Raw genomic sequence first — 18775 nt, 5'->3', positions numbered from 1 at the left:
TCTCTTTACTGGCAGCATTGAAAAAAGAACCACAGAACAAGCAAACAGAGAGCCCTTTATATGTGGAGCAGTACTCGCTGCTGGCATTCATACACTCTCACATGCACACTGAGTCACAGACTTAAAGAAGAAAGAGACAGTTGAAAGAAAATGCTGAAAATATTTATATTGTATAAAGAGAATACTTCGATTTTCAATCAGGCACTGCCAGAACTGCATCTGAAGTGAATTGGTAATTTGCACCGACCCCCAAACACATACAGACAAATACAGTACAAACTTGCATTTGTGTGACCTCTCACATTCTGTGGGGAAAGTGCTTTAGTGTTTGTAATTTACGGTTTGAAAGACTGCCAGGGTGTGGCTTTTACGTGAGCAATGCACAAAGTTGTTTCAAAGTGTTTGGCCCTGTGAGACTCAGACTGTATGGTGTCCATAAAAAAAATCATAACTGTGTTTTATTAGGCTGTTCTGGAGAGTCTAATCAGGTACAGGATCCAAGCTTAGGATTGTAAACTCACTGTACAATTATATAAATAATGATATAATTTATTGCATGTGCAATAGTATTATTTTTCCTTTGAGTTGTGCAGTCCCCCATTTCTGCAAACACATAATTTAGTTGAACGCATTTAACCAGCAGTTCCACTAGAGGACCGCAGCATACTTAAAACTTTTTTTTTAATTATATAAAGTATTTTTAAAATAATTAGAAAATATATATGAAACAATGACCTCTTATGCAGTTTATATTTCATTTATAGGTAGACAAGTTTAAATATTTCAATCACTCTATCACTCTTTTGTCTGTCTGTCTATTTGATGTATGTCCTCAAAATAAAAATTCTATATCCTAAAATAGATATTTATTGTTATTCATATTTTAAATGCTGCTGCGTATATCGGGGAATAACAACAAACGTGGCTGTAGCCCAAGTTGGTTAGTAATAAAAAAGAGTAGCTGTTGAGCAATATTTAACTTTCATTGAGTGAACTGTACTGGGCGTGACTTTCTGAAAATCTTGGACACAAGTTGTTCACGTATTATCTCCTCATTTCTTGTCATAATAATCTCCTGTTGGACCATGATGTTTCATTTGTGCGGTGATGACAAGCCCTTTCACTTTTAAAGCAACAGTCGCAAAACCTGGACGAATCGTGTGGAGTGCTTCGTAAAGCCTGTTTTCCCCCGGACCAGTCTTCTAAGATTTTTAGGCTCTTTGATCATGTTGGGGTGTTTATTGACGATATTTCTGGTCTTTATCTCCGTGCTGCTGCTGATCTGCGCTTTCTGCGGGCGCAGAAGGTGAGTTTTCTGATATTTTGCTGCATGTTGGGAATGTTGTCATGTAGATGCCCCCCCCCCCCCCCCATTTTAATACGGATGAATACGTTGTTTAAAAGAATGTTTAATTGAGCTTTTGTGTCAATGTGGTGCGTGTATTTATTCAATAGACAGACGCATTTTGTTCAAATATTTGAAGAAACATGATGCATAAACCGATTCATGATTAGTGTGAATGTCCAAATAGATGAAACTTAATGTTATAATCATCATTCATCACTTAAAGTACATTTTAAGCCGCCTTGGCTATGGAGTGTCTGTTAAGACTATATGAATAATTTACAGCAAAACGGGGAGCTTGTTTACTCTGTTTGAAATCGAACCTTTCAATAGAAGGCTTTCAATGGGTATAGTCCCACAAGAATCTTTTCTTTCGAACAATGTGAGCCGATTCAGTGACTCGATTACGTCATCGCATTGTTCTCTAAGTAACAAAGGCTTATTTAGAGCTATAGGCCTAATTTTTTTATTAAATGTTACTTATTAAGATGTTTATAATTTCACTGGTTCCAGTACCATTTGTTGCAGTCATGATTTGGCTTATGAATCATTAAGTCACTTTAAATATATATTTTTTTATTATATATTATATTGTATAATATAATACTTAACAAATCGTTTAGAGCTGCGTTTCCCGAAAGCATCGTATATCTGAAGTAAATCGTTCTAGAGGCCACTGGTACATGTATTGTGAACGGCTTTAAATGATTCATTGAAAAGATTTGACTGAAAAATCGATTCATTCATGAATCAGGCATTATTTTGAATAAAGGATCCTATTGATGCAAAACCGCTTGTTTGAAACGATGAAACAAGGATGTGCATTACAACATAACTGAAGCACAATTCATGTAGTCTATTACCACACAAGTGGTAAAAAAAAAACATTCAAATTAACATCTGTATTTAATTTATGTAAAGTTTCTGTGCAGAGATGTTTAGTCAAGATATTTACCCCCCTATTATAGCAGCAGTGTGTTTTCTTGTTCAGTTAGGGAGTAGCAGTCTTAAAAGGATGTTTGGAGAACTAATTCCCAAAGGGCCACGCCATACTGGTCAACCTCGAAAAGTAGGACATGGGAGCAATACATCAGCAGTAAATCATTAAACAGTATTCTCACTAACTTAAAAAAAACTAAAAGAAAAAAACTAAAAAAAACAATGAAGCATTTTGTTTATCACAATTATATCATTGCTTTACCACAGAGAACATTATTAATAAGAAAGCTGGTGAACTACGTGGTTGGGGTTTGTTTGAGTTTGTGTGTTTGTTTGAGAGAGAATTTTATAAAGACATGGCAAGGTCTCTCAGACACTGTTGAAACAAGCATGTTAAAAAAACATGACTGTTACATTGTGTCCGCTTGCTGCAGGAAGGACCACGAGCCCCCACTGATTAAAGGCTGGATTCCATTCCTGGGAAAAGCTTTAGAATTCAGAAATAACTCTCAGCAGTTTCTTACGCAACTGCAGCAGGAGCATGGAGATGTTTTTACTGTACTAATAGCAGGTACATCTGACAAAAACACACACGTTTACTTAGCATTATTTATACACAAATCATTTTTTTAAAACAAGAACGTCTTCTGACTTCTAACAAAATGAAAATTTTTGTCATTTTTGGCTGAGCTTTGTGCTCACTGGTTTCCTTTTGCTCTTCCTCTCCCTCTCAGACACACCATTATGCAATACATGCTGACATAGTTATTGTGATTAAAAATATATGGTTCTGAAAGGGGTTGTGAGAATAGCAATTTTTAAATAGCTGATAAATAACATGCATGGAGCTTTTTTCAACATCAAGATTTAAGGTTACAGTCTTTATAAAAGTAAAAGGGTACGTGTATATTTTAGATTTTTTAATTCATCACAATTTCTTCAGTCCTATTGTATGACACAGCAGTTTTTACAAGTACAAATATCCCATGTCATTTTTTAATAATTTAAGGTGTTTTGTATTATTATTATTTTGTACTCTTTTCTGGGTAGTTTCTAGGTGGTTTACTAAACAAATCAAAAGAGTCCACTCTGACTCAGCAGGTCTATGATATTATGGTACAGTACCTACATTTGTTCCTCCTTGGAGTTTTTTAAAAATTATTATCATTTGTTTTGTTTGTGTGTTTCTATTTATCTTCTTGATAATTGTATGTCTGTAACACCAATGGCAAGTAACAAGTTGTGGAATCCTTCGAGTTAGTTCTGAGTATGAATAATACTGATGTTGGCAAACAACACTGAAGCCATGCAAAAAATATTCAACAAAAAATTACCTGAAAATAATAAACATGATCTGAAGTAGCTGCTGGACATTATGCATTATGTCATGACATGCATCTATTTATTTTTGTATGTTTCTTTAGGAAGGTACATAACATTCATAATGAACCCCCTCCAGTACCCCTCTGTGATCAAGCATGGGAAACAGCTGGATTTCCACACGTTTTCAGACAGCGCAGCATCCAGGACGTTTGGTTACCCACCGGTCCGGAGTGGCCTCTTCCCTGGAATGAGTGACAGCCTCCAGCGGAGTTACATTCTGCTGCAGGGGCCTGCCCTCGACCCGCTCACGTTCAGCATGATGGGAAACTTACAGCAGGTCATGCAACGCCTTTTTCTGCCCAGTGAAGAATCTGGGTCTGATGGCGATTGGCAAGAGGCGGAACTATATGAGTTCTGTAAATGTGTAATGTTTCAGACCACATTTAACACGCTATATGGACATTCATCAGATCTGCGTCTGGATCAGCTGCGAGAGGACTTTGAGAAGTTCGATGCCATTTTCCCTTTACTAATGGCCCGTGTTCCCATCACCTTGCTGGGAAAAACCAAAGAAATTCGTGAGAAGCTGACAAGATTTTTCTATCCTCAAAGAATGGCAGAATGGAGGGCTCCATGCGAGTTCATACAGACCCGAAAGGCTTTGTTCCAGGAGTATGACGCACTTCAGGACAGAGATAAAGCAGGTGACTTCCACATGCATGCACACAAACATACAACCTCATACAGAGAATCTAAAATCCTTTTTGCGGGGCCCACATATGACTGTGAAGCCTGTAGCTGATGGTAAATGTCCCATCTACAGAAGTATAATAATTTTCCCAACATAACATGAAGAACCCTGGTCTTCAGAATTTGGGCACCAAAAGAGATTATTAAATATTAAGTAAATGTACCATAATTCTCGCAAAACTATACACCGTCCTAAGTCTCACAGTTAGTTGTAGTCTGTTTGGTTTTGATTCAATAAAATGAATCAGATCATAAGAATAATTGGTCCAGGAATCAGACTACTAGATGCGCTGTCTGTTTTGCGCTTAGGATTGACAATAATTAGAACACTATGAAATAAATTGTACTTTTTTGTCAAATTCTGTTTTTTTTTTTCAATTGTAATTTTTGTAGACTCTGTTTTAATAGTTAAATAAAATTTTATTCATAAAAATGCATGCCTTAAAGCATTGAAATTGAAATCATGAAGCTTCCACAATTTATCATCAATTTATTAAAAGTTGAACAAAAATTTAATTTTTAAGGTCTTGTGAAATTTTTTTTATTTTTATTTTTTTACAAAATTCTGTGTATTTCAGCAATTTTTTGGTTTCTATTTTAGTTGACACTTCTTTCATTAAATTATTGTTTCATAAAATTTTAGTAATCAAAAACATCACTAATTAATTGATTTTATAAAAAGTATTAATTATTATTAAATATTTTATTTTTAATGCAAATGTTATTAGTAGTAATAGTAAAATTATACGCGTTATACAGTGTATTTTTATGACCTGATTTATGATGTATGACCTGAGGAAGTGATTGGGAGAGAGAGATGGGGGTGGGAAAGGTCCATGAGGTGGGATACAATCTCGGGACACCCAAAGCAAATCTTTGGCCCACACACACACTTAAGTTTCAGTTTTAGTAAAAAAAAAAAAAGAAATTGATACTTCAAATAAAAATGTATTTTATTTCATGTAGTTGCCATGGCAGTATTTATTGTCAGACATTATTGCTTATTTGACTCATTTTAATTAATCATAATCTTGACAAACTGCTTTGGAGATTTCAGTGCTTCCCCATTCAAGTATAAAAGACTTGTAAATGCATGCCTGTTGCCCACATTAAATTCCTGCCCTGGGGTGTTACAGAGTTGACTGTTGATTTCTGGCTTATAAGTTGACTTTTATTAAAGGGTCTTTTTGCTGTCCGTTTCTGTCTGAAGCATGATGTGCTTGAACAAATATAGTATTACACATAATGCACACTCATCATGACTGTGCTGCATTGGTTTGGACCAGTGCCCAATGGTTTACACACACATACACTTAGCTTTCTTTTTGTCTCTCTCCACAGCACATCATTTTGCCATGCTGTGGGCATCAGTGGGAAACACTATCCCAGCAGCCTTCTGGTGTCTTTACCACCTCATCTCCTGCCCGGATGCCCTCGAAGCAGTGAGAGCAGAGATTCTCAATGTGGTTGGAGAGAAGAACATGCAGTTGGTGTTTGAAGAAGACATCACAATTACACGACAGCAGCTAGAACAGATGGTTTACCTGGGTACCACACACACATTCTTACATAGTAACCCAACAAACAAATCAATTATTGTCTAAGCAGTGCTATCGATTTGAAATTACTATGCCAGTTTTCAATCATTCAGACTGTCTATTTCTCTCTACAGAGAGTGCAATAAACGAGAGTTTACGTCTCTCCTCTGTATCAATGAACATCCGTGTGGTTCAGGAAGATTTCTGTTTGCGTCTGGATGCCCAGCATACAGTCAACCTACGAAAAGATGACATTGTTGCTCTTTACCCACAAACCACACACCTCGACCCTGAAATATACGATCAGCCTCAGGTAACATGCTTCTGCAGCTGCTTAGATCAGTGATTCTCAACCAGAGCGCCTCTTACTTCAATCCTGATTAATTATCATCATTGCTGAAGACAATTTTTGCTGCTTCATATTATTGTGGAAACTGCAATACATTACCATTCAAAAGATTTCCAAAAAGAAATTAACAATACTTATTACTAAATTGATCAAAAGTAAATTCTTGAAAAGAATGTTACTACATGTTTCTATTTTGAATAAATGCTGTTCTTTTGAATTTTTTTATTCATAAAGGAGAGTTGATTTCCACAAAAATATTAAGTGTTTTCATCATTGATGGTAATAAGAATTATTATTCATAATTGAGTAGCAATAATAACTGAGCACTAAATCTGCATATTGTAATGATTTCTGAAGGATCATGAGACACAGTAGTCCATGTGACATCAGAGGGTCAGTTGGAATATTTTGAAGCATCGAAAATACATTTCCAAAAATAGCAAAAACTATGACTTTATTCAGCATTGTCTTCTCTTCTGTGTCTGTTGTGAGAGAGTTCAAAACAAAGCAGTTTGTGAAATCCGGTTCGCGAACGAATCATTTGATGTAACCGGATCTTTTTGAACCAGTTCACCAAATCGAACTGAATCGTTTTAAACGGTTTGCGTCTCCAATACGCATTAATCCACAAATGACTTAAACTGTTAACTTGTTTAATGTGGCTGAAACTCCCTCTGAGTGCAAACAAACCAATATCCCGGAGTAATTCATTTACTCAAACAATACACTGACTGAACTGATGTGAAGAGAGAGATGAACACCGAGCCGAGCCAGATAATGATTCGTTCACGAGTCAAGAACCAGTTGCATCGGTTTTCGGATCACCAGTAGTTCTTTCTGACAGTTCGATTCAATAAACTGGTTGAAGAAAACGGTTCACCGGTTCTTTTGAGCTCGACGTAATGGCGTCGTTGGCGATGATTGCAAGCCTTCGGTTTACCTGGGCTCATAACATTAGCACAGAATCAGTTCAGAATTAATCACCAAAAGAATCAGTTCGGTTCAGACGCTCTGTGTGACGAATCGGACACGTCTGACAGAAACGGTTCTTGACTCGTGAACGAGTCATTATCTGGCTCGGCTCGGTGTTCATCTTCAGTTCTCTCTTCACAGCAGTTCAGTCAGTGTACTGTTTGAGTACATGAATTACTCGGGGATATTGGTTTTTTTGAACTCAGAGGGAGTGTCAGCCACATTAAAAAAGTTAACAGCTTAAGTCATTTGTGGATTAATGCATATTGGAGACGCAAACCGTTTAAAACGATTCAGTTCGATTTGGTGAACTGGTTCAAAAAGATCCGGTTACATCGAATGATTCGTTCGCGAACCGGATATGACAAACTGCTTTGTTTTGAACTGTCTTACAACAGACACGGAAGAGAAGACAATGCTGAATAAAGTCGTAGTTTTTGCTAGTTTTGGACCAAAATGTATTTTCGATGCTTCAAAATATTCTAACTGACCCTCTGATATCACATGGACTACTTTGATGATGTTTTTCTTACCTTTCTGGACATGGACAGTATACTGTTCACAGTTTCAATGGAGGGACTGAGAGCTCTCTGACTAAATCTAAAATATCTTAAACTGTGTTCCGAAGATAAATGGAGGTCTTACTGGTTTGGAACGACATGAGGGTGAGTTATTAATAACATAATTATGATTTTTGGGTGAACTATCCCTTTAACAACTAGAAGTCACAGCCTTTGAATACTGTAACGGACGATGTGGGACTTGAAGTCAAAATGTTGAGAATCACTGCTCTAGATCCACCTAGCAGACTTCATTTTCAACATACTTCTTTATTGTTAGAAAATATATTTATTAAAATGTCTTTTGTATGTGGTTTCTTGTAGCGCTTCCAATTTGACCGTTTTGTGGAGGATGGGAAGGAAAAAACAGATTTTTATAAATGTGGCCAGAAAGTCCGGTACTATCGGATGCCTTTTGGCTCTGGAGCCACACAGTGTCCAGGGCGTTTTTTTGCGATGAATGAGCTGAAGCAGTTTGTGTGTGTGGCTTTACTCATGTGTGAAATGCAGTTGCTGGAGAACCAGCAGGAGGCGATGCTAGACAACAGCCGTGCTGGTCTGGGCATCATGCCACCTGCTAATCAAATCACTTTCAGATACAGAACCAGGAAACCAGGGGAAAATATGAAGAGGGAGGAATGAACTAAATGAATAGAGAGAGACCTTTGTCTGTTCAGTTCTTAGGTATTTTCCTCTCATTTTTTTCACAGGGTGCATGCAAATATATATATATAAAAAATCATCAATAAAAATAACACTGCCATGGAAAAATCTCATCTTTGTATGAGCTAAACATACATCATACAGTGCAGTTGGAATCAGGGTTGATGCATTACAGTGAACAGCTTTCTACGTATATGCTATGTGTGACATAAGGACAGCTTTTCAAACATCTTACCTCTCATAAATCAATTTTATCCTATCACTGTGTATAAATAATTACAAACTCATAAAGTGGCAAAGGCTGTACATGCCAGTCACAGGATTTCATGCACTGCAGTCTGCAGCTCATCATCTAGAGAACACTAATCATTTCTTGAGTCCAGCTTTGAATATTAAAAGGTAAATTTTTCTGCTGTTTTGTTTATTTTTTTAACTCTTAAAATTAGGTCAGGATTATTCAGTATGTCAAAATATATTGAATAAACAAATTGCTGTTCAAAAGTTTGGGATCAGTAAGATTTTTAGGTATTTTTGAAGTCTCTAGGCTCATCAAAGCTAATTTATGTGATTCAAAATACAGTAAAAACTAATATTGTGAAAACAGGGTTTATACAGAGATTCTTAAATTGAATTTACTACCTTTTTACCACCTATTTTACTACCATCACAATATTTTTACTACCAACATGGCTTCAAACTTCCACTGTAGCAGTGTTAAGTGTTAAGTAAAGTGACAAGTAAAGACATGAAATATCTTTCCAAAATGAATTAATAACATATTTAATCACAATTTAATGAAGCAATTATAACTTAATTTCAACACTGGGAGGGAGAGATAGAGAACCAGAGAGAGCGAGAAATAAAGTCAGGAGAGGTTCTGTAGGTGTATGTGAGTGTGCATGTGTGTTAGGGCGAGTGAGCTACATTCAAGAACGAATGTGTATGTCCATTTGTTTTTTCTTTGACGATTCATTCAGACTCTCATCAAACATAAGTACGTATGGTCCGGCATGATTTATAGCTTCAACCAGTTGCTTCTTAAAATAGGGGGCGATGCCAAATTTGACCATGTAGCTGGTCTTGTCTTTGGCCAAAGCGAACGATTTGGCGATTTGGGAATCCGGGAACATCATGCTGAACAGCTCTCATATGCCATCATTGGACTTGGACGAGTGGTGTTTCACTGCCAAGTCTAAACACCATAGTACTTCAGCCTGTAGCGTAGCGGTGGTGGTGCAGATCGTCTGTATGCTGGTGGTAGGATTACTGGCAGTGGACTGCAAGGAGCAAGCAGGCAAGGTTGAGGGAGCAGTGGAGGTTGATGGCGTCGATGTACACCCATGATATAGACCCAGTTAGATGGGGCTTCGAAAATTTATCTACCTCGTCAGATGACGTTTACTACTTTTTACTAGCCTTAATTTGGCATAATTTAATTTACTACCTTTTACAGCCCCGCGGAAACCCTAGAAAAATTATTACAATTTAAAATTTGTTTTAATTAAGTTTCTATTTTAATAAGTTTTTAAAAGTCATTTATTTCTGTAGTGGTAAAGCTGAATTTTAGGCAGCAGTTATGCTTTATTAGTAGAAGTATTTAATAATAAAAAAACTTACTGACCCTAAACCTTTGAATAGTATTGTACACAAATTATTACTTATTTATTGGTTACTGGTTGATATTAGTTTTTTTATATATATTACTACTGGTCAGTATTCTGTATTTTATCAGTCGATATTGTAAACCTTATGCATACTCATTTAAATTTAAATATTTGTAGTGATATAACGTCTTATGAAATTTCATCTTTAAAAACACTACCATTTAATAACATTGTAAGCACAATCTTTAGCATATCTTAAGAATATCCATTTACTTCAATACTATTAACAGTATACAGTATCTTTTTATATACTTGTTGGAAAGTTCAAATACAGTTTGGAAAAGGAATCAGACAAAGGCATCATGGGACACCCAATAATACTTTACTGGAATGTTGGAGAGACAGCATGTGCAAAATGAACAAATGTAACATGCTTCAAAAGCAACCGTACAACACTGTAACAAAAATAAAAGACCTCCAGAATCTCAATGTTACTCAAGTTTCTTTTTTACACTAAAAATTGTAACAGCACTTATAAATACTTTAACTCTCACAAACCACAATTAAGACAACAATTATTTGTGCATATTAAACTGCTGCCACCTTTTCACAGGTTAAATCAGATTTTTTCAACAGGTGGACACCAGGTAAGCAAAATTCATGGTTGAAGAATGTTAGTAGATGTTATTGTGGAGTGATGTTTTTAGTAGTGAAGGAAAAACTTGTTACTGCATTGTCCTCAGGTCAGAAGCCAATGTCAAGTTGTATCTTATGCTCAAAAACAGCAATGATAAGCATGATGCCGAAGCCCAGGAGAATCCCAGCATTCTGCAGGAGAAAGAAGCCATAGTGACTGAAGCCTGCTTCACTCGCGTCATTGTGTAACATCTCCGGAACCTACAAAATACAAAAAAGGGTACATTTTACAGATCACGATTTCAACTAGATAAACATGAATGATCATAATGTGTATGTTGCAAATAAATTTTTTATTCACACATCATACATAATTAGATACTATTTATGTTGGAAATAAAGAGGAACAGTGTTCTTTTGCAATTATTTATATACTACTACAGTGTTTGTTAATATTTTGAAAAGGTGGTTTGTAATTGGCTAATTTTGTTTGTTTTTATTTTTAGACAGTAAATTCGAACAAACTTAATTCAGTTTGATTTTTTTTTTTTCTTTCAGTTTTTATTTAAATATTAATAGTTGGGCCCTCCTCAATCACAGCAGTTCTATGTTTCTGTGCTACTCACCATGTCCACAAGAGCAACGTACATGAACAAACCAGCCGTGAGAGCAAAGATCCATGTGGCAACATTTTCAGCATAATGACCGATCAGAATGCCTGTAATCATGCCCAAATATCCCATCAGGGCTGAAAGCAGATTGTACAGGATGGCCTGTCGTACTGACATGCCTGCCTTCAGCAAGACTGCAAAATCACCTGTGTAAAAGACGAGGATAACGCAGATGAGTGAGAACAAAAAACATTTCACAGCAATGTGATGGACAACAACCTGAATTCCGATTCCTTTGCTAATTCCATACACTGATACATTTCTAAACACAACCAAAACAGTCCCCGTGATGAGAAACAATGTCTTACCAAGCTCATGTGGAAGCTCATGGCAGAACACAGCGACTGAGGTACTAAGACCACTGGACAAACCTTCAGTGAACGCCGCCCCTGAAATACAAAATCCCACATAATCTGTAAATGCTGTTCCAAAGCAGAGTATGTCTTGGTAAGCATTTTTTTTTTCAATAATCTTTTTCCAATGTGAAAATTACACATCAATTTGAATATACGCACAGTATATATACACATGCATGTTTATGCATATAATATATATAAAACACTGTGCTTAATACAAACTACATACAATTCCCAAATCCTTGAGAACAAATTAAGAATTTATATTTTTATTTATATACATTTCAAAATATATTTAAAATATTAAAATAAAACTATTATTAAATACTATTTTTATACTATATACTGTTATTGTATATTAATTATATATAAATAAATACAATGAAGAATTATACTTTTTAAAAGTATATATTTTTTTTTATTAAAAAGTTAAATCTCTCTCTAGATATAAGCAAACTGAAAGTATTTGTGTAATTTTGAATATATATATATATATATATATATATAAAAACACGGCAGTTCAAAAGGGCACTAATAAGTTTATTCCAGTCCTGTATATTAGAGACTGTAAGCATAAACTTTTTTTTTGTTTCATTTGTTTTGTGTGTGTGTGTAAAATGTACCTATGGCAAGTCCATCACTGAAGTTGTGAAGGCCGTCTCCCATGATGACCATCCAGGCGAGTGTGGCCACGCCGGCCTCCTGGAAGTGCTGGAGTGAGTAGGAGTGTGTGTGTCGGTGCGAGTGTGTGTGCGGGTGGTGGTTTTGGGAGTGGTGGTGATGCAGTATGTGGTGATAGTCATGGTGATGATGATGTTGCTCATCTGATTGGCCAACAGTGTCATGGAAGTGGGAGTGGCATTTGTTTTCACAGTCAACATCGTTGTAGATCTCTGCCCCCAACATCACCTCCTCTTCCTCTGCAACACCCCTAACCGCACTTCCACCATTTGTTTCTGCAGCTGATGTTACAGAATTACCAAAATCATGTATGACAGTTTCATTTTGACTGCATAAACATTAACAAGCATCAAAAGTTATGTTACCCTCAATCGTCTTGACGTCATTGTCTTCTAATGATGGCAGTTTCTCAGATTCCAAAACTTCTGTGTGGAAATCAACACTCTTTTGCACCTGAAAGCATAGAAATAATATTTTAAATGACATAAATTTAAAGAACAACTACATGTCATTATAACATTTTGGAAATTAATACTATGATTTAAGAAATGGCTTAAAGTAGAATGTGAATTAGGTGACTATATCATGAATTAGGAGATCTTAGACTTGCTTTTCTGACCTTCTGTTTTTTGTCCTTGTACATTTTGCCGAGGGTCAGGAAGTGTTCGATGAGGAACATGATGTAGACTCCGCTCAGAGCTGTGAGCCCGGTCCACACCGGCCGAAGGGAATCCTCTTCCACCTCTTCACCGTGGTGATGATGCTCAGAGTGGCCATGCTGACCCTGAGACTGAGAGATGCCAATCAAAGGTCAAGACATGCCTTTGACTTTTTATTTTGTAAAATAGAGATTTTTTTTAAATATTTTTTTGTTTACGTAATTAACACTTATTCACCAAGCTTGCATTAAATGGATCAAAAGTTAGAGGAAAGACATTTAAAACATACAAATGTATCTCAGTTAAAAAAAAAAAATTATTACAGCATTGGTAATAATAAGAGATGTTTGGTTGAGTATCAAATCAGCATACTGGAATGATTTCAAACAGTGATTTCTAAAGTGCATGATTTGTAAAATCATGTGACACTTAAGACTGGAGTAATGATTCAGTTTTGCATCACAGGAATACTTTAGATTTTAAAATTCAACAGCAAACAGGAATAGATTTCAATTAGGAAACAGATGTTTTTAATTGTAATAATAATACTTTTACTGTTTTTATTTTTTTAATCAAATGAGCAGACTTAAAAACTTTTTTTTTAATTTTTCAAAAGTCTTACTGACCCCAAATGTTTGAATGGTAGTTTGTGAGTATTTGTACTGTATGCAATCGCAGGTGACTTCCCATGATTCAATCATATTAATAAAAACACAGACAAAACAAAAACATTAGAAAGTAAGTTTGTATCTTACATGTGGTATGAGGTGGAGGAAAGCATCTCCACTCAGAGTTCCCACTGCAAGAGCCACCAGAAAGCTCAGCAGGAAGTTGAAGCAAACTCTGTTCATGAGTGGGATCAAAACCACACCAACTAACGCCAGCAAACTGATTAAAGTGATGGAGAGAAACCCTCCTACCCATGCTGTAACACAAACACACTGCATTTCTCACAATAGTACCACACATTTGTTATTTTTGTGGTATCAGTGGATAATGGAAATTTCATTGTACGTGATCATTTTTACATTGATTACCTTTGCCATCTTTTAATGCTCACTCAAAGTTTATCTTTGAAAACACTAATAATTTAATAACACTGTTTAATGTAATCTTTAGCAAATCCCAAAATGTCATGCCTAAATTAAATTAAATACTGATTGGATTAATTTTTAGTGTTTTGTTATTTAGACAAATGATATTGTACATTTATTGATGATCAAAATGTTTTAATAAATCATCAACTTATTTTCATACTGTGCATTTATGTATACATATTTATGTATAACAACTAATCCAATAGGACTCCCACGGTGTTACGATTTTCTCTGGCTTAACTTAAATTCAAAATGAAATTTGCATAAATAGATAGCACTTAAATATAAATGAATAATCAACTTGATCTCAAAAGGATATTAAATAACACATACTTACCAATGCTAATTGAATAATTCCTTGGACTTCTGCCATTGGTGTGATTTTGTAGATGATGATTGTGATGATGATGGTGGTGGTGGTTGTGATGATGGGAATGATCTGGAAAAAAGTAAACCGTTATAGAAATTCTCCTGATCAAGTATTGTGATTGTGTCACAAAAACACAGCTTTAAGTAAATTCCATCTTCAAAAGCTCACTTGAATGGTCAACATCATGCAAGAGGCAAGAATTGGAATCAATCTGCATGAGAAGGGCAGGGCACAGGTAACTGAAGTCCTTGACAGAGAGACCCCTTTCCTTCGTCATGCCATGTGACTGCAGGATTGTGGACGCATTTTGACACTGAAAGAGACATTTAAAATTTGTGTGAGTGGAGTGTGTCAGGGATTTGCAAGGGTCTGTGGAAAAGCTTAGAGAAAAACTTTGCAATATAGAAAATTATAAATGAGAAAATGTGTATATATATATATATATATTACACAATAAAAAAAAATAACATTTAAATAAATAGCTGTTTGTGTACCCCCAGATTCGAATGGTCAAGTCCATGTTGATCATGGTCATCTTCTGCATGGGTGGGTGTGTCCTCAGTCTGGTGGGTGTGGTTATTGGCCTGGGTGGAGTTAAAGGATGCGTGGTCCTGCGTTAAATCATAGTCAGCGCTACGATTGGTCCGCCGAGATTTTGTGACGTAAGACGGTGTGGCTAAAGTTGTGGTCAAGTCCTGATTCATCTTCATGTAGAGATTGTGATGGGCATCGGACTGGCTTTTCTTCCCAGAGGTGGGATCAGGCTGCACTTTTGGGATGGGGTCACTCTTCTCCGCGTTATGGTCAATACCTCCCTTCTTGCTGGTGGCGGGATGTGAGAGTTTGGTGAGTTTGTCCACATGAGCGTGCCCGTGATCATGTGTGTGTGTGTGATTATGTTCATTGCCATGGTGATGCACCATCACTTTTCGGATTCGGTCTAGCCCCACCCTCTTTAGTAGGTTGTACAGGCCTTCTAAGGTGATGCTCCCATTATGCCCATACTTGTCAAACAAAGCCTGTAGGTGGCGCTGCTGTGCCTGTTCTGCCACCTGAACATCAGTCTCAATGGCCATTTGACAGTCTGTACCTGCCCCCACTGAATATGCCCACAGCAATGTCAGTGACATCACTGAAAAGAGGCGTGGCCACCTGCCAATCATACTGCTATCCTAAAACATAAAAATATTACCATTATTATAACAATGCTGTAATAGCACAATGTCAACATTGCAATTTTGAAACAGAAAAAAACTTTAAATCTAGTTTTTGCCACCTCAGTCAAAAAAAATAATTTATTAAAAATAACTATATAATTTATAATAGTTTTTGAACTACAATTAGTTAGTATAAACACAGTAGATTGTCAAAATAGTTGGTCACATTCACGAACTGTGTACACAAACAAATTATGTTTCATCAATAACCTTTAGCCAAATGTATTCAAAATGTATGATTAAATATTAGTAACGACTTTAATCACACATAGACAAAAATCGCATACTCTGAGTGGCTTGATTATCATGTTAGGATTGGATTTTATATAGAGATATTTCATCTTCAGTGCTGTAGGAAAGGTTGTCCGGGAGTCCCATATGGATATAGTTTGGGCGTGTTTTATGGAAATTACAAACTTTATGCAAACAAGTTCACTAACATATACACACATGTTGTGAAAGTGCGTTAATATTTCATGAGAACTTACGAAATACGAATAAGAACTTACCTATAAATACGAAAAATTCACGCAGTTATTTGTACATAAGACCCCATTAGTTTTACTGTTAGTTACAGTACAGATGGAACATATATTTAAAACTAGCTGCAAAATCATATCAGAAAGGTGTGCCATTTGTTATTAATATTGTAAATAAAAAAGTATTGGGGCACCGTATTCATGAAATACGGCATATAAATTGAATTCACGTGCTTCTGAATAGTGTTGACAAAAGTGTAAAAGTAGCATGTGTCATAATCAGGTGAGTTTTGTTCTAATGCACTTCCATCACTCACAGTTGTTTATACACACTAACTGAAACAAGACAACACTACGTTGTTTTCTCCGTTAATGACGCTTCGTACTGGATTGCAGAGTCAATTTCGTTTATATTCTGAGACCTATGAAATCTTTACTTGTAAATTTATCAGACGCATCAGAAGTGTTGTGGAGGAACAACAGGCGTCACGCGGCCTAGTTTGTAACCTTTCTGCACATCGAATTTCTCCCGCAATAACTGTGTGTTTACACGCGTAACGGACGGATCATACATCAAAACTGCTTACCGGGAGTCCACACGCGCTCCACGCTCGAAAGTATAGACTGCGATTTTGCACACAACACCACGAGCAGCTCGACCCCACCGTGTGCAAAGAAACGTCATCACAAAACCGGAAACAGTGTTGTGACTAGAAGGGATACAGTCTATGGAAGGGATATGGATATACAACTCCAACCGGAAACTAACAATGAAATTTTATTTTATAATTATTAGATTGTGTTTTATTAATGTCTACACCTACCCCAACCCTAAACCTACCCCTTACAATAATGAAAAAAATAGTAATTATTTTGTTAATTAAATCTCAATAGATTTGTAACGTAAATCATTTATAAACCTATACCAACACAGGATAATTCATCAACATATTTCTTATTAAGCTATTTGTTGTACATCTCGATTTTAAAATAAAAGTTCAAACCCTGGCTCTGAGTGAGTTTTTATGTGGCCAAATATTAAAATGACATGGATTTAAACGTCCTTGAATCACGCTGTAAAGTGAAACATGCTCAGGCCGTTGGTGCCCTCTGCAGGTATTTGTTATAATACATAATACATTTAAGTTGGTCATGTTCATATTTTGTGTAGGGATATTGTATTATTGCATTATGTAGGCCTGTTTTATCAGTGTTGTTCAATAAAACCATGTAAAAACTTGGTTTTGATACTTTATTTGAATCAATTATTATTTCAACATTGTTAGTTTATATATAAATAGTCATAGACTGTTTTTCACTTAGGACTTATTGTTTTACGAAAAAATATCAGATTAGTCAATTGTCGAAAAAATCTGTAGATTACTTGATTACCAAAACAATTTTCAGTTACATCCCTAGATTGGTTTTGATTTGTGTGAAATATTTTGTCATTTAAAAATAGTATAAAAATATTGTCTCATTCTAGTGAACCAAGTATCTGTATCTCGTAAGCGAAGTGTATTGTCACACACCCAAGTGTTGATAAGTGTTGATATTGCTCATAATAAAATGTATAATACAGCGTTCATTCTTCAGGTCAATCATATTCATTAAAAAAAAAAAATCAGTTTGAATTAGGAACTTTGCCATAATATCCTTTCAAATGTTAAAGTTGTCACAGTCATTGCATGCTTTTGGGCTGCACTTTATTTGTGCCATTTAGTTTTATTAGTTTATTAGAATTTGAAAGATAATAAAATAGTTTGATAAGTATAACATTTCTGATTTTAGTCCTTGTAAACCAAAAAAGTAGTGCTTGAAAATTCCTTGAAAGTCCTGGAATTTAATTTTGCAGTTTCTGTATGAACCCTGAGGTAAAGTTTATGCATGGTGTGGCCGAACATGATACCTGAACACACACACACACCCAGCAACAAATATCGCACACAAATACACTCGTGTTAACACAGGTGGTTATTTAGCTATTTATGAAGACATATAGTCTAACCCGAAAAGAAAACCTTTTGCATTTTTAGAATAAAAAAAGAAACATAGCTCTGTCAGGGGTTTTCTAGTTGTTTTCGAGAGGTAATTAAACAAATAAAATTATTCATATTTTTATTATGTATCTTTCAGAGCAGTTATGGGTAACTGCCTTAAATATTTATTGTGAAAAGCAGTTGCGAAAAGTACATTTCCAATTAAATTTTTATTTCTTTCAATGTTTAATCATTTAACAGTAATAATAGTGGTTAGAGAAAAGGCACCTTCTTAATAAAATCCACGTTTTCTAGGTAAAATATTGCTCATTCGGTTTTGCACAGTAACAATAGGCTATAAAATAATTTAACCTAAATGCAGTTGTATATACTATCACATTATAAATGTATCCTTTTACATAGTTAATGGGCCTACTGCACTTCATGGTTTAGAAATGGGCTTTTCACAAGGAAATCATAATATTGTGTATTTGGCATCAATACACAGTATTGTTTCAACATTCCAGAAATAATGAGCTCTGTTGTGTTTTTAATAGACTCTTTGGCCATTACACTAATCACATCCA

The 18775-nt window shown here is 35.6% G+C and overlaps 2 protein-coding genes across 3 annotated transcripts; one reads left to right on the top strand and one right to left on the bottom strand.

The window, feature by feature from the left end:
- Window positions 1-1065: 1065 nt before the first annotated feature.
- Window positions 1066-8861, top strand: LOC132096189 (cytochrome P450 7B1-like). Of its 2 annotated transcripts, XM_059501428.1 has the most exons (6): window positions 1066-1306; window positions 2719-2855; window positions 3709-4311; window positions 5699-5905; window positions 6030-6208; window positions 8101-8861. In XM_059501428.1, the coding sequence occupies exons 1-6, from the start codon at window positions 1227-1229 to the stop codon at window positions 8416-8418; spliced, it is 1524 nt and encodes a 507-aa protein (XP_059357411.1). In that variant the 5' UTR covers window positions 1066-1226; the 3' UTR covers window positions 8419-8861. The 2 variants fall into 2 exon arrangements, with proteins under 2 accessions (XP_059357411.1, XP_059357412.1); XM_059501429.1 differs by lacking the exon at window positions 2719-2855 and having other exon boundaries at window positions 1068-1306.
- A 1547-nt stretch (window positions 8862-10408) lies between these two features.
- On the bottom strand, window positions 10409-16896 carry LOC132096207 (zinc transporter ZIP6-like). Its single transcript, XM_059501453.1, has 11 exons — window positions 16797-16896; window positions 15008-15680; window positions 14682-14826; window positions 14481-14582; window positions 13802-13971; window positions 13007-13177; window positions 12753-12840; window positions 12330-12668; window positions 11659-11739; window positions 11306-11496; window positions 10409-10940 (listed from the first exon to the last, which is right to left on the bottom strand). Exons 1-11 carry the CDS (start codon window positions 16892-16894, stop codon window positions 10788-10790), a joined length of 2211 nt encoding a protein of 736 aa, XP_059357436.1. The 5' UTR covers window positions 16895-16896; the 3' UTR covers window positions 10409-10787.
- Between the last annotated feature and the right edge of the window lie 1879 nt (window positions 16897-18775).

The sequence above is a fragment of the Carassius carassius genome, chromosome 20 (assembly GCF_963082965.1).
Source record: "Carassius carassius chromosome 20, fCarCar2.1, whole genome shotgun sequence".
NCBI classification, from domain to species: Eukaryota; Metazoa; Chordata; class Actinopteri; order Cypriniformes; family Cyprinidae; genus Carassius; species Carassius carassius.
The sequence above is the reverse complement of the archived record's forward strand: the minus strand, read 5'-3'. Positions and strand labels throughout refer to the sequence as shown.

What these genes read in the sequence shown, in the direction of transcription:
- LOC132096189 (XM_059501428.1), top strand. Translation starts at nt 1,227, where the DNA reads ATGTTGGGGTGTTTATTGACGATATTTCTGGTCTTTATCTCCGTGCTG. An exon ending in GCTTTCTGCGGGCGCAGAAG is followed by an intron (nt 1,307 to 2,718) that starts GTGAGTTTTCTG and finishes CGCTTGCTGCAG; the next exon opens with GAAGGACCACGAGCCCCCAC. An exon ending in TTTTACTGTACTAATAGCAG is followed by an intron (nt 2,856 to 3,708) that starts GTACATCTGACA and finishes ATGTTTCTTTAG; the next exon opens with GAAGGTACATAACATTCATA.
- LOC132096207 (XM_059501453.1), bottom strand. Translation starts at nt 16,894, where the DNA reads ATGACGTTTCTTTGCACACGGTGGGGTCGAGCTGCTCGTGGTGTTGTG. An exon ending in GCATGATGTTGACCATTCAA is followed by an intron (nt 14,583 to 14,681) that starts GTGAGCTTTTGA and finishes ACTTTTTTCCAG; the next exon opens with ATCATTCCCATCATCACAAC. An exon ending in CAGTGATGGACTTGCCATAG is followed by an intron (nt 11,740 to 12,329) that starts GTACATTTTACA and finishes TTTGTATTTCAG; the next exon opens with GGGCGGCGTTCACTGAAGGT.